The sequence below is a fragment of the Arachis hypogaea genome, chromosome 19, assembly GCF_003086295.3.
Source record: "Arachis hypogaea cultivar Tifrunner chromosome 19, arahy.Tifrunner.gnm2.J5K5, whole genome shotgun sequence".
NCBI classification, from domain to species: domain Eukaryota; kingdom Viridiplantae; phylum Streptophyta; class Magnoliopsida; order Fabales; family Fabaceae; genus Arachis; species Arachis hypogaea.
Window position 1 is genome coordinate 30,253,417 of NC_092054.1, and position 13,264 is coordinate 30,266,680.

The 13,264-nt window shown below is 41.0% G+C and overlaps 2 protein-coding genes across 2 annotated transcripts; both read right to left on the reverse strand.

Moving 5' to 3' along the window:
- LOC112778195 (uncharacterized) lies at positions 1-1,314 on the reverse strand. The gene is made up of 2 exons (XM_025822546.1): positions 586-1,314; positions 1-471 (listed from the first exon to the last, which is right to left on the reverse strand). Exons 1-2 carry the CDS (start codon positions 1,312-1,314, stop codon positions 1-3), a joined length of 1,200 nt encoding a protein of 399 aa, XP_025678331.1.
- Positions 1,315-3,283: 1,969 nt separating this feature from the next.
- On the reverse strand, positions 3,284-3,802 carry LOC112778196 (uncharacterized). The gene has a single exon (XM_025822547.1). The coding sequence runs from the start codon at positions 3,800-3,802 to the stop codon at positions 3,284-3,286; it is 519 nt and encodes a 172-aa protein (XP_025678332.1).
- Between the last annotated feature and the right edge of the window lie 9,462 nt (positions 3,803-13,264).

Here is a 13,264-nt window from a genome sequence, read left to right on the forward strand (position 1 = left end):
CTAAGGCTTTCCCCCGATGTGGTGGCCACAACATCCCTCGTGGACTTCCCTAAGCACATAGTCCGTTCGGTCGGGATGCAGACACCTCAATAGGGGTTGGCTAAGCCCTTTCTTAAACAACTGGCCTTGTATGATTGCATACTTGGCCGCTTCCCTCCTTATCATCTTTGCCAACTTTTCGTTACTGGGGAGTTTTCCGCTTTCTAGGAAATCGGTGATCAGGTCCATCCAGGAGGAATCTGCCTGGGTTAAATGCAAGGTCACTTTTAGTTCTTTTACCAAGCCTTGAATGCGAGATCGGTTCCCCGTTCCTGGCTTTGTGCTCGCCAGTTTTGATAGGAGGTCTGCCCGTGTGTTCCTCTCTTTCGGGACGTGCTGCACTGTGACTTCCTCGAATTGCTTGCTCAACTCTTTGACTTTCTCCAAATATTTTTGCAATAGCGAACCTCTAGCTTGGTATGTCCCATTGATCTATGACGTCACGACCTGCAAATCGCTACATATCTTTATTCTGGTGGCTCCGACCTCTCTTGCAAGAACTAGGCTGCCCAGAAGGGCCTCGTATTCCACTTGATTTTTTGATACCGGGAATTCGAATTTGACTGATTGCTCATATACGACTCCGGTTGGATTTTCCAGGATGATCCCTGCTCCCCCGAACGTTTGGTTGGAGGCTCCGTCCACATGGAGCTTCCACCGTATGCTCGGTGTCTCGGTAGAGCCTCCTGTTACTTCTACCAGGAAGTCGGCCATGGCTTGAGCCTTAATCTCATTCCTGGGTTCATATTGCAGGTCGTACTGGGATAGTTTGATAGCCCATGTCATCATTCGGTATGCCAGATCGGGTTTCTGGAGTACCTGGCAGATTGCCTGATCCATCCTGGCAATTACCTGGTGTCCTTGGAAGTATTGTCGTAGCCTGCGGGAGGAGGTCAGGAGTGCATATGCTAGCTTCTCCAGCTTATTGTACCTCAGCTCCGCTCCTTGTAGTGCTTTACTTACAAAATAGATTGGTTGCTGGATCTTTCCTTCCTCTCGTACCAAGACCGCCGCCAGCGCCTCATCGGTTATTGCCAAGTACAGGTATAGTGCTTCTCCGTTCTTAGGCTTCCCGAGAACAGGTGGTGCCGAGATTATCTCCTTGAAGTGCTTGAAGGCTTCTTCACACGCCGGGGTCCACTCGAATGCTATCCCCTTCTTCATCAAGTTGAAGATTGGTAGGGCCTTAGCTGCTGACGCACCGAGGAAGCGGGATAGTGCGGTGAGTCTTCCTGCCAACCTCTGGACATCTTTTACACATCTCGGTCTCTTCATTTGTAGGATCGCTTCAACTTTTTTGGGTTGGCCTCTACTCCTCTTTGGGTTATCATAAACCCCAAGAATTTCCTAGCTTCCATGGCGAAGGTGCACTTGAGTGGATTAAGCCTCATGCCGTGTCGCCGAAGAGAAGTGAACACGTTCTCCAGGTCATCGATGAGATCCCAACCTTGGTTGTCTTTACTAGAATGTCGTCTACGTACACCTCCACCGTGTTGCCTATAAGATCGCTGAATATCTTGTTCATCAGCCTTTGGTACGTAGCTCCTGTATTCTTCATACCAAACGACATCACCTTGTAGCAATATGTTCCCCCTGGCATTATGAACGCCGTCTTCTCTTCATCTGGTCGGTGCATCGGTATCTGGTTGTAACCAGAATAAGCATCCATAAAACACAGATACCGATATCCCATCGCCGCATCTACAAGAGCATCTATATTAGGGAGGGGAAAAGAATCCTTCGGGCACGCTTTATTAAGATCAGAGTAGTTCACGCACATTCTCCATTTCCCGCTGGGCTTTTTAACCAGAACTACATTCGACAGCCAAGTCGAATAGTCGAGTTCCCGGATGAAGCCCGCTTCTAGTAGACTGGCCATTTGCCTGGCCACCTCCTCCGACCTTTCTTGGGACATTTTCCTTCTTTTTTGGGCCACCGGCTTGGCCTCTGCTCTCACAGTTAGGTGGTGTGACAAGAAATGGGGGTCTATCCTCGACATGTTGGCTGGCGTCCAAGCAAATAGCTCACCGTTAGCCTTGATCATTTCCACCAAAGGTTCTTTCAGGTCATGGGGCAAGTTTCTGTTCACGAAGGTGAACTTTTCCTTCGAGTCGCCGACCCTAAACTTCTCGAGGTCCCCCTCGGGTTGCGGTTTGGGTTTGTCATCAACCCTGGCATCCAGGTCGGCGAGGAAAAGTCCGAATGCCTCTTTGGATTTTTTTCTCAGGGAGAGGCTGGCGTTGTTGCACGCGACTGCCGTTTACAAATCTCCCCTGATGGATCCCACTAACCCATCATCTGCGACAAACTTCATCATCAACAACTTTGTACAAATCACTGCCCCGAACTCGTTGATAGTCTTTCTTTCCAAAATGAGGTTGTAGGCCGTGGAGTCTCTCAAGACTACGAACTTCGCCATTACCGACCTCTTCCCTCCTCCTCCTCCTATGGACATTGGTAGGGAGACTATCTCATCTGGTTTAATAAAGTTGTCCCCCAAGCCGACTACGCCATGTCGATGGGACTTTAGGTCGGCGTCTTGAAGGTCCAAGGCGTCAAACACATTGCGAAACATAATGTTCGAGTCGGCCCCAGTGTCCACTAGGATTCATTTTGCTAAGCCAGTTCTGACTCTAGCCGTGATCACCATCGGAGGGTTCTCCGGTAAGTCGTCAAACCATTGGTCCTCGGGTCCGAATGATATTGACGGTCCTTCTGGAGGGAGGGGCAGACCTGGACGATGACACAGCCAAGACTTTGGCGTCCTTCCTGCTTGCAGATTTCGACCTAGGAGCCACGTCTCTCCCGACCACGATGTTCACGATGGTGAGGCCGCACTCATTATCCTCCTCCGGTTCTTGTCTCTGCCTCACGGTGTGACTCTTGTCATCGCCAGACCAATCACGATCCCGTCTTCGGGGTTTCCTTATAAGGTGGGAGAACTCTGCCAAATTTCCTTCCTGGATCGCCTGCTCCAAGGCATCTTCTAGGTCGAAACAATCTTGGATCTTGTGGCCGTAGCCCTTGTGGTAATCGCAATAGAGGTTTTTGTTTCCCCCCGTCCTGTCTTTCAGTTGCCGGGGTTTCGATAGGATGTATTTGTCGGCGATCTGCTGATAGACTTCCATAATTGGGGCTGTCAAAGGGGTACAGTTGGTAAACTTCCCTACCCGGGGAACGGCTTGAAGTTTTTAGCTGGAGCTCCGACTTTGGAGTATTCTCTAGGCCTTTCCCCGCTACCGGGCTAGCAGGCATGGTTGTAGGTGGGCTGCTGCTTGTTGGCTGCCACGACCTGACCAACCTCCTCATCAGTGATGTACTTCCTATCTACGTTTTGAATTTCTTGCATTGTCCACATGGGCTTGGTGGTGAGGTACTTTCTGAAATCCTTGTTCAGCAAACCGTTCGTTAAGCACAAACTGGCCACCGAGTCGGTTAGACCGTCAATCTCCAAGCACTCGTCATTGAACCTGTCCAGGTACTTCCTAGTCGGTTCGCCAGTTTTCTCTGTCACCCCGAGCAAGTTGATCAGGTGCTTTGCTTTAGCGATACGTGTGGTGAATTGATCCAGGAAGGCGCGACCGATGTCGGAAAAGGTGGTTACGGAGCCTTGGAGGAGAGAATTGAACCACTGAATTGCCGGTCCCGCTAAGGTCACAGGGAAGGCGCGACACCTGACTTCGTCACCCACCCCTTCCAGGTTCATCCTGGACTCAAAGGCCATTAGATGCTCTTGGGGGTCTTGGGTCCCATCGTACCTCATGTTCGTTGGCTTATCAAAGTGCTTCGATAGCCGGACCTCGAGGATCGAATGGGGAAAAGGGGATGCCCCCATTATCACAGGTGGTTGCCTTTTCCTCGGTCTTTCTCTGCTGTCTTCCTGGTTTTCCTCCACAGTATTTCTTGTCGGAGGTCGGGTGTAGATTACAGGATCTCGCCATCTCCTTGGCACTTCCCTGCTCTCCCCTTGGCTCTTTGACTCCGATCGAGGGCTCAGAGTACGCCTGGAGCGACTCTTTCGGGGGCTTCTTCCTCTCCTCTGGGGGGATTGTCGTTCGGATTTCTGCTAGTAAAGAAATTCACAAATATAATCGCGTTGTAAGTATAGTTTCTAAACTAACAAGAATCCTTTCGTACAAAAGTTTTGTTTGTCACTAAAGCAAACCCAATAAAAATAAATAACCAAAGTATTCAAACCTCGGGTCGTCTTCTCAAGGAATTGCAGGGAAGTATGATTTATTATTGGTTATGTAAAAAGATATATTTTTGGGTTTTTAAAATAAGGAACAAGTAATTTAAATGACAAGAAAAATAAATTAATAATAATAAAAAAAAATCTCTTGGCAAGGTATAAGAAACTTAAGTCCTATCCTCGTTATCCTTATCAGGTGTGATGAGAATTGGATTCTGCTCCCACTTAAATTATCCCTTGCTAAATGAAAGAGAGTCAAGTGGACTAATTAATTTGATCCTCAAGTCCTAGTCAACACCTATGGAAAGACTAGAGTTATTGGAGTGCTAATTAACCAGCAGAGAATTCCAATTTCAATCAACAGCTGAGTTTGATAACTCAAGTGTTGCTAATTACTTAACCAAAGCCAAAAGAGAAAAATAAATCTAAATTGAATTGAAAGCATCATAAATAAAACAATCATTAATCTGAAATTACTCAAATTGCATTTAAACATAAATTCAAATCCTAACATGGAAAGTTTGTAAATCAATAATAAAAAGATAAATGACAATTAAAGTAATGGAATAAATAAAAGTAGAAAATAAATTAAAGGAATATTTAACCTGTGATTGAAGAGAAGTAGCCTAAACATAATAGAAATCCTAAATCCTAATCCTAAGAGAGAGAAGAGAACCTCTCTCTCTAAAACTACATCTAATCCTAAAATTGTGTATTATTAAAGCTTTCTTCATGAATGAATGGATTTTTTCACTTTATAGCCTCTAATCTGTGTTTTTTGGGTCGAAAACTGGGCCAGAAACAACCTAGAATTCGCTGGGGACGAAATCTGGTCCGTACAGGTCGCTGATTTTCTGTAGAACCACGCATGCGTGTGGATTCACGCGTGCGCGTCACTTATCATTAGGGCAATTATGGCATATTATATATCATTTCGAAGCCCTGGATGTTAGCTTTCCAGCGCAACTAGAACCGCATCATTTGGACCTCTGTAGCTCAAGTTATGGTCAATTTAGTGCGAGAGAGTCAGGCTGACAACTTTGCAGTTCCTTCAATTTCTTGTATTCCTTCCACTTTTGCATGCTTCCTTTCCATACTCTGAGTCATTCCTGCCCTGTAATCTCTGAAATCACTTAACGCACATATCAAGGCATCGAATGGTAATGAGAGAAGATTAATATTAGCAAATATAAGGCCAAAGAAGCATGTTTTCAATCATAGCACAAAATCAGGAAGGAGAATGTAAAACATGCATTTTGTATGAACAAATATATGAAAGATTGATAAAATTCACTCAATTGAGCACAAGATAAACCATAAAATAGTGTTTTATTAACCTCCCCACACTTAAACATTAGCATGTCCTCATGCTAAGCTCAGGAGAAGCTATAAGAGAGTGAAGAGGAATGGTAGAATGTATGAAATGCAACCTATCTATATGAATGGAACTACATGCTAAGATGTTTCTATCTACTTGGTTAAAAGTAAACAAATCTTTTAAGAACAAATATGAATTGGAATTCACTAATTCAAATCACAAAATAAAGTACAAGTAAACTTGCAGAAGATAATAGCTCATGAAAGCCAGGAACAAAGAATAGAGCATCGAACCCTCACCGGAAGTGTATACACTCTAATCGCTCAGGTGTTTAAGGTTCGATCTCTTAATTCTCTACTAATATTGCTTTCTAAAGCTTTCTCTTCATCTAACAATCAACAGAAATTTAATGCACAAATACACATATCAAGAGGTTTTTTAAGGGTTGTAATGGGGTTAGGGTCAAGGTAGGATTGTATTTGGCCAAGTGGACTAAAATCTGAATCCTTAATTAACTTAAACTTTCCACCTAACTTTAGACAATCCATGTAATCATAATATCACATCTAACTATCCATTAGCCATGTTTTCCACATATTCATGCATCCTAATTTCGAGTACAGTACATATGCATTGCTTTCACCATTTACTTTAGGGCATTTTGCCCCCTTTTATTTATTTGCTCTTTTTTTCTTTTCTTTTTCTCCTTTATTTTTCTTTTTTTTCTTTCTTTTGCTTTTCTCAAGGCATATGATTAAGGTATTGAATGCATGAACATATTCTCAACATTCTTTCACATTTTCAGAAAATTCTAACATACTCAATTCTCAAACCAAATGTTTCCAAATCCACTTTTCCCACACTTAATTTATGAGCACTCTCACTAGTCTAAGCTAACCAAGGATTCAAATTAAGGAAATTATTGTTTTCCGCTTAGAGTTAATGATGTGCTAAAGTAAAGAACAAAGGGGCATAATAGGCTCAATATTGGTTTGCAAAGGATAATGAAAGGTTAAGGCCATATGGGTATGTAAGCTTAGTGAAACAAGGGCCTCAATCATATAAGTGCATGCATACATCAAACAATGGAAATATAGAATTAAGCAAGACAAAGATCACAATTTTAGAGAGAAAAACACACACCAAAAAATAAAATATTGGTTGATAAGATGCGACCAATTCAAATAGGCTCAAAATCTCACAGGTTTTGTGTTCGAGCTCTAAACCTTGTTCCAGTATAATATTTCTTCAAACAAATTTTTCGAAAAGTTTAATTCAAATTAGTGAAATGCTATAAAAAGTTTCTTGAAAAAGAAAATATTACTTTAACCAAGTGGTAAAATATGCACAAAATCAAACAAATATGCAATCAAACATGCAAATGCAACAATGAACAAACAAAGAAAATAAAATATTGGTGTTGAGAAGAAAATAACTAACCCATGAAGATCGGTATTACCCTCCTCACACTTAAAGATTGCACTGTCCTTGGTGCATGCTGAGATGTGCAAGTGGACGGGTTGCGACAACTGATGCTTTTCTCCAAGAATTGTGCAGATGGACTTGTTTGTCTCCCCATTTAGAAGCTTTCCCTTTCCCTTCTTTGGTGGCTAGCCTGAAAGAAGAGGAAAAAGAAGAAAAAGTAACCCAGAAATAAAGATAAGAAAATAAATAAAGTCTAGGTGGGTTAATGCCAAATAATGAGGGTCTCAATTACATGGTAGCTACAACATGCAAGAGGAAAGACAGTAGAAGCAAACGGCATATCAATAGTGCAAAAATTCAACAAAGGGAAAGAGAGTGTGGGTAATGCAAGATAGTATAAGCTCATGTCAATACAAAAGGAATACAGGTATCAGAAAAGATCAACATTGACTTAAATAATATTACCCAACAGTGGAAAATAAGTCACTAAACACCAAAATAATACCAGAAAAGATGTAATAGTTGAATAAGAAAATTTAACACCAATGGTAAAATAATAAATTTAGAAAAGAAAATAAAAATATACACAAAATTAAAATGCAATGGATGAAAGAATGTAAATGTAATGAGGAAAGAAAAATGAGAAAGAAGAAGAAAGAAATAAGAAGGGGGAGGGAAAAATTAGGATTGGGGAAGAAAAGATAAGATAGTTGGCGCTGATCTGGATAAGCTGTGCGGCGCATGTGACGCGGACGCATGAGTGACGCGGTCGCATGGTGTGTGATGTTTTTCAGGTGACGCGGACACGTGGGTCACGCGGTCGCGTGGCCTGATTTGTGCAATTGGTGCGAGAGCAGCCTCGCGGTCGCGCAACTCTCTATTTTAAATGCATTTTGCCAAAAATCTGGGTGACGTGTGCGCGTGGGTGACGCGCACGCGTGAATGGCCTTTCTTTTAAAAATGACGCGGACGGGTGGGGCACGCGTTCATGTGATAGGGCTTGTGATTCTAGCATCATTCCAGCCCTACTCCACCATAACTTGCTGTCATACACCCATTTACGTCGATTTTGCAGGGCCACGCGTTCGCGTGGGTGACGCGAACACATGGGGAGGCTTATTTTCCAAATGACGCGGCCGTGTGGGTGACACGGACGTGTGGGCATGTTTGTGCCTAAGGCACGCCTCCAGCCACGCTTTCGCGTGACTTTCTATTTAAATTGCTTTTCTTCCCAACGCACATGTGACGCGGAAGCGTCGGCGACGCTTTCGCGTCGCGTGCGTGTTTTTTTTATGCAGGATGCAAAATGCAATGATAGTGTGGATGCTATGAATAATTCCTGGTTCAATAAAAATAGAATAAAATAAAACTCAAAAACAAACAAAACGAAATAAAATCAAAATTGAAGAAAAGGAACGATCATACCATGGTGGGTTGTCTCCCACCTAGCACTTTTAGTTAAAGTCCTTAAGTTGGACATTTGGGGAGTCCTTTGTTATGGTGGCTTGTGCTTGAACTCATCCAGGAATCTCCACCAATGTTTGTGATTCCAATGGCCTCCGGGATCCCAAAGTAGGCGCAGAAAGCCTTCAAGCAGGTTAAAGCAAGTGATAAGGCCCCAAGAGTGTTGATTGTTGGAATGAATTCCGGGATCCCAAACCTTGCTTTTGCACCCGTCTTCTTGTTGATCATCATGATTCCATCTGGGTAGCAAGAAATCTGAATTCTCACTAAAGCGGCCAACTAATTTCCTAGACCCATACAATTTAGTATTCTTCCAACCATGATAACTCAGCCGTGAGCTTCCTACCACAATGAACCTAGGATTGTGTTGCCAACCACTAACCATCTCCCTCTTACTCTTAAAGCCACAAAGAGCTCTGAGTTGCCCATTTGTCTCAAGTAAATCATATTCAAGTGAGCTAATTAAGCTTAGAGATGAAAGATTTACCCACTTGAATGAAGGGATAGATGGTGATGGCTTTGGGGGAGAGGTCTCCAACAACTTTGGCAAGGTGATTTCTAGCTCCATTTCCTTGTGCTCTTCTTTGACAATTTCCACCTCTTTGCAAGCTTCTTCAATATCAACCTCTTCCTCTTGGTAACTTTCTTCCAATTCGATCTCTGCTTCATTGTTCACCAAGGACATGGGAGGCTGTGCTTCTTCTTCTGTAATCTCCATGTCAATTTCAATGGGAGAGGATTCCAATGTAGATAAGAATTCATCAATGATTGAATCCATCTCTTGATCATTCCCTTCAAAGTCTTCAACCATGATATACTTTGGAGGTTGTACACCCTCCTCAACATCAATTGCAAACGTCTTAGAAGGAGGCTCTATGACTTGAGTTTCCCATGGAGGTTCTGCATCTCTAAATCTTCAACCACTTCTTCCTCTGCAACTGTTATGGCTTCCTCCACTTGTTCCAATACAAAGTCATGCTCCGTACTGTCCACTGGAGTTTCTAGTATCTCCTTCATGCTACGTTCTTCATTAGATTGTTCACATGAAGCCACGGGGGTTTCTTGAGTGTCCAAACGTCGGGAAGGTAATCGATTTATCGCTTGATTCAATTGGTGAAGGGTTGCATGAAATTTTTCAAATGTTTCCTTGAGTTGCACCCTTGATTCTTGTTGCGCTCGTAAAATGGTGAATTGGGGGTGGTTTTATATATGGTTCATATGGCTCATAAGGTGGTTGGTATGGTGGATAAGGGTCAGAATCATGTGATGATGTTTGGTAGTAGGGGGCTTGTGAGTATGGTGGTCCAGAGTTGTGTTGAGGAGGCGGTTCATAATCATATGGTGGGCCTTGTTGGTAACTACAAGGGGACCCACCATAACTATTGTCTCGACATGCATTGTGGAATGGTCTTTGTCTGTGGTACTGTGGAAGGTGTTGTTGCCGAAAGGGTTGATCAGATCCTCATGGCTCCTTCCATCTCTGATTATTTTGACCCTGATGCATGTTCCTGTTATAACTTCCATTCCTTACAACAACATTAGAACCAAACTCAAAGCGACGGGGTAAAAACTTATAGTAACTAATAAAAATTAAAAACAAAAACAAATAAACAAGAAAAAAAATAAAATAAATAAGAGAAAAGGTTTGAAAAAGATTTGATTTTAAGATTAGAAAAGATAAGATAAGTTAGGTAAGAGAAGATAAGTTTTTAAATTAAAAGGTTTTAAATTTAAATTTTTGAATTTGAAAATTAAATTTTAAAATTTGAATTTTAAAATTTGAAATTTGAATTTTTGAAAAAGTCAACAATATAAGATAAAGATGTGAAAAAGACTTAAATTTTGAAAAGGTTTGATTTTTAAAATTTTAAATTTAAATTTTGAATTTTGAATTTTGAATTTTGGAATTTAAATATTGAAATTTAAAATTTGATTTTTAAAATAAGATAAGATAAGATTTTGAAAAAGATATGATTTTTGAAAAAGATTTGAATTTTGAAATTTAAAACTAAGATAAGATAAGATAAAAAATTTTAAAATAAAAATCTGAAATTTTTTTTTGTAATATTCGAAAAAAATTAATTAAAATAAAGAGAAAATTTATTTTTGAATTTAATGAGGAAAGAGAAAAACAATAAAATGACACCAAACTTAAAATTTTTGATCAAAATGAAGAAAACAAATAAGAAAAATATTTACAATAACCAATAATAAGGCAAACGTTTGCAATTTCCCGGCAACGGCGCCATTTTGACGTTCGGATTTCTGCTAGTAAAGAAATTCACAAATATAATCGCGTTGTAAGTATAGTTTCTAAACTAACAAGAATCCTTTTGTACAAAAGTTTTGTTTGTCACTAAAGCAAACCCAATAAAAATAAATAACCGAAGTATTCAAACATCGGGTCATCTTCTCAAGGAATTGCAGGGAAGTATGATTTATTATTGGTTATGTAAAAAGATATATTTTTGGGTTTTTAAAATAAGGAACAAGTAATTTAAATGACAAGAAAAATAAATTAATAATAATAAAAAAATCTCTTGGCAAGGTATAAGAAATTTAAGTCCTATCCTCGTTATCCTTATCAGGTGTGATGAGAATTGGATTCTGCTCCCACTTAAATTAACCCTTGCTAAACGAAGGAGAGTCAAGTGGACTAATTAATTTGATCCTCAAGTCCTAGTCAACTCCTATGAAAAGACTATAGTTATTGGAGTGCCAATTAACTAGCAGAGAATTTTAATTTCAATCAACAGCTGAGTTTGATAACTCAAGTGTTGCTAATTACTTAACCAAAGCCAAAAGGGGAAAATAAATCTAAATTGAATTGAAATCATCATAAATAAAATAATCATTAATCTGAAATACCTCAAATTGCATTTAAACATAAATTCAAATCCTAACATGAAAAGTTTGTAAATCAATAATAAAAAGATAAATGACAATTAAAGTAATGGAATAAATAAAAGTAGAAAATAAATTAAAGGAATATTGAACCTGTGATTGAAGAGAAGTAGCCTAAACATAATAGAAATCCTAAATCCTAATCCTAAGAGAGAGAAGAGAACCTCTCTCTCTAAAACTACATCTAATCCTAAAATTGTGTATTATTAAAGCTTGCTTCATGAATGAATGGATTTTCCCACTTTATAGCCTATAATATGTATTTTTTGGGCCGAAAACTGGGCCAGAAACAGCCCAGAATTCGCTGGGGACGAAATCTGGTCCATACAAGTCACTAATTTTTTGCAGAACCACGCGTGTGCGTCACTTATCGTCAGGGCAACTATAAAATATTATATATCATTTTGAAGCCCCAGACGTTAGCTTTCTAATGCATCTGAAACCGCATCATTTGGACCTCTGTAGCTCAAGTTATGGTCGATTTAGTGCGAGAGGGTCAGGCTGACAGCTTTGCAGTTCCTTCAATTTCTTGTATTCCTTCCACTTTTGCATGCTTCCTTTCCATCCTATGAGTCATTCCTGCCCTGTAATCTCTGAAATCACTTAACGCACATATCAAGGCATCGAATGGTAATAAGAGAAGATTAATATTAGCAAATATAAGGCCAAATAAGCATGTTTTCAATCATAGCACAAAATCCGGAAGGAGAATGTAAAACATGCATTTTGTATGAACAAGTGTATGAAAGATTGATAAAATCCACTCAATTGAGTACAAAATAAACCATAAAATAGTGGTATATCAGGGATTGGGAACGCTCTTGCTTCAAAGCTGATTGGTGGCGCTCTCTGCCAGCCACCTCCCGCTCCAGGTTTTGCACTCTGTGGCGCAGCTCTTGTATTATTCTGGCGCTATCACTACCCGTTCCTCCGAAGGGTCGCCTCTCGTGGGAGCGCGAAGGGAGCTCGGGTTGCCGTAGGGGGGATCTGGTGCGTTCGCGAGAGGAAGCCACGGAGGCCACCCTGCCGCTTCTGGGGACCATTTCCTCCCCGTGCGGTTCGCTTCTGTCGTCCGCCTCTACAAGACCCAACAGAAAGTCCATGCTAGCAGGTCCCCACAGATGGCGTTAATGTTCGGTTCCTTGGGCTCCGAACGGGTCAGTGGAGCTCTGATGGTGGAATGATGGGAACCAGCCTTGGTGTAGGTCCCAAGAGAGGCGTCCTGAGGCTTAACGATCTCCCGAGCTGTTGAGGAGGGGGGTGCCACCTGCAAAGATACTTCGATGCTCAAGTCAGAAGAGGATCTAAGTGGCTATGGGAGTGAGTATGGTAGTGACGTACCTTGGGGGAGGGGTAGGGTCAGGGCCCTCTCCATTTATACCTTGTCAGAAGGGTGGGTCCCATGAGGATAGACCCACCTTCCTAGAACTTTCCTCGCTCCAGCTGTGAGGTAGCTGGCTTTCACAGGAAGAGAGGTGTCCGGGCCAGGGTCCAGACGTGTAATGTCTCGTATATCGGCCACTCAAGTCGGGCGAGATCGAGTGTTGGGCCGGGTCGACTATGAGGCCAGCTGGGTTGGGCCACAACAAAAAATAAATTAAATAACAAATGTTTTTATACATAAATACATAATAACTGATTTAATGACTAAATTTTAGTATATACATAATTTTTTTTTTGTATAATGTACAACAAAATTTTTCGAGTTACTCATAGTTATCAATTAAATTACTTTATTAATAATATCTTACATGTCAAAATCATTCTATGTTTGGTTGGTAGAGAAAGGTAAAAGAAAAATAGAGAGGAAGAAAGAAAAATTACAAATATAGCAATAGTACTATGCCATTGTCTCAGTAGAATATTGTTTAATATATAAATGATTTATTGTATTATTTTTACGTTATGGGCTTATGAGAACT

Excerpts from the sequence above, each read along its gene's own strand:
- LOC112778195 (XM_025822546.1), bottom strand. The coding sequence starts at position 1,314 with ATGAAGAGACCGAGATGTGTAAAAGATGTCCAGAGGTTGGCAGGAAGA. Across the intron at positions 472-585 it reads CAGTCAAATTCGAATTCCCG|ATCAATGGGACATACCAAGC; the intron begins GTATCAAAAAAT and ends GTGACGTCATAG.
- LOC112778196 (XM_025822547.1), bottom strand. The coding sequence starts at position 3,802 with ATGAGGTACGATGGGACCCAAGACCCCCAAGAGCATCTAATGGCCTTT.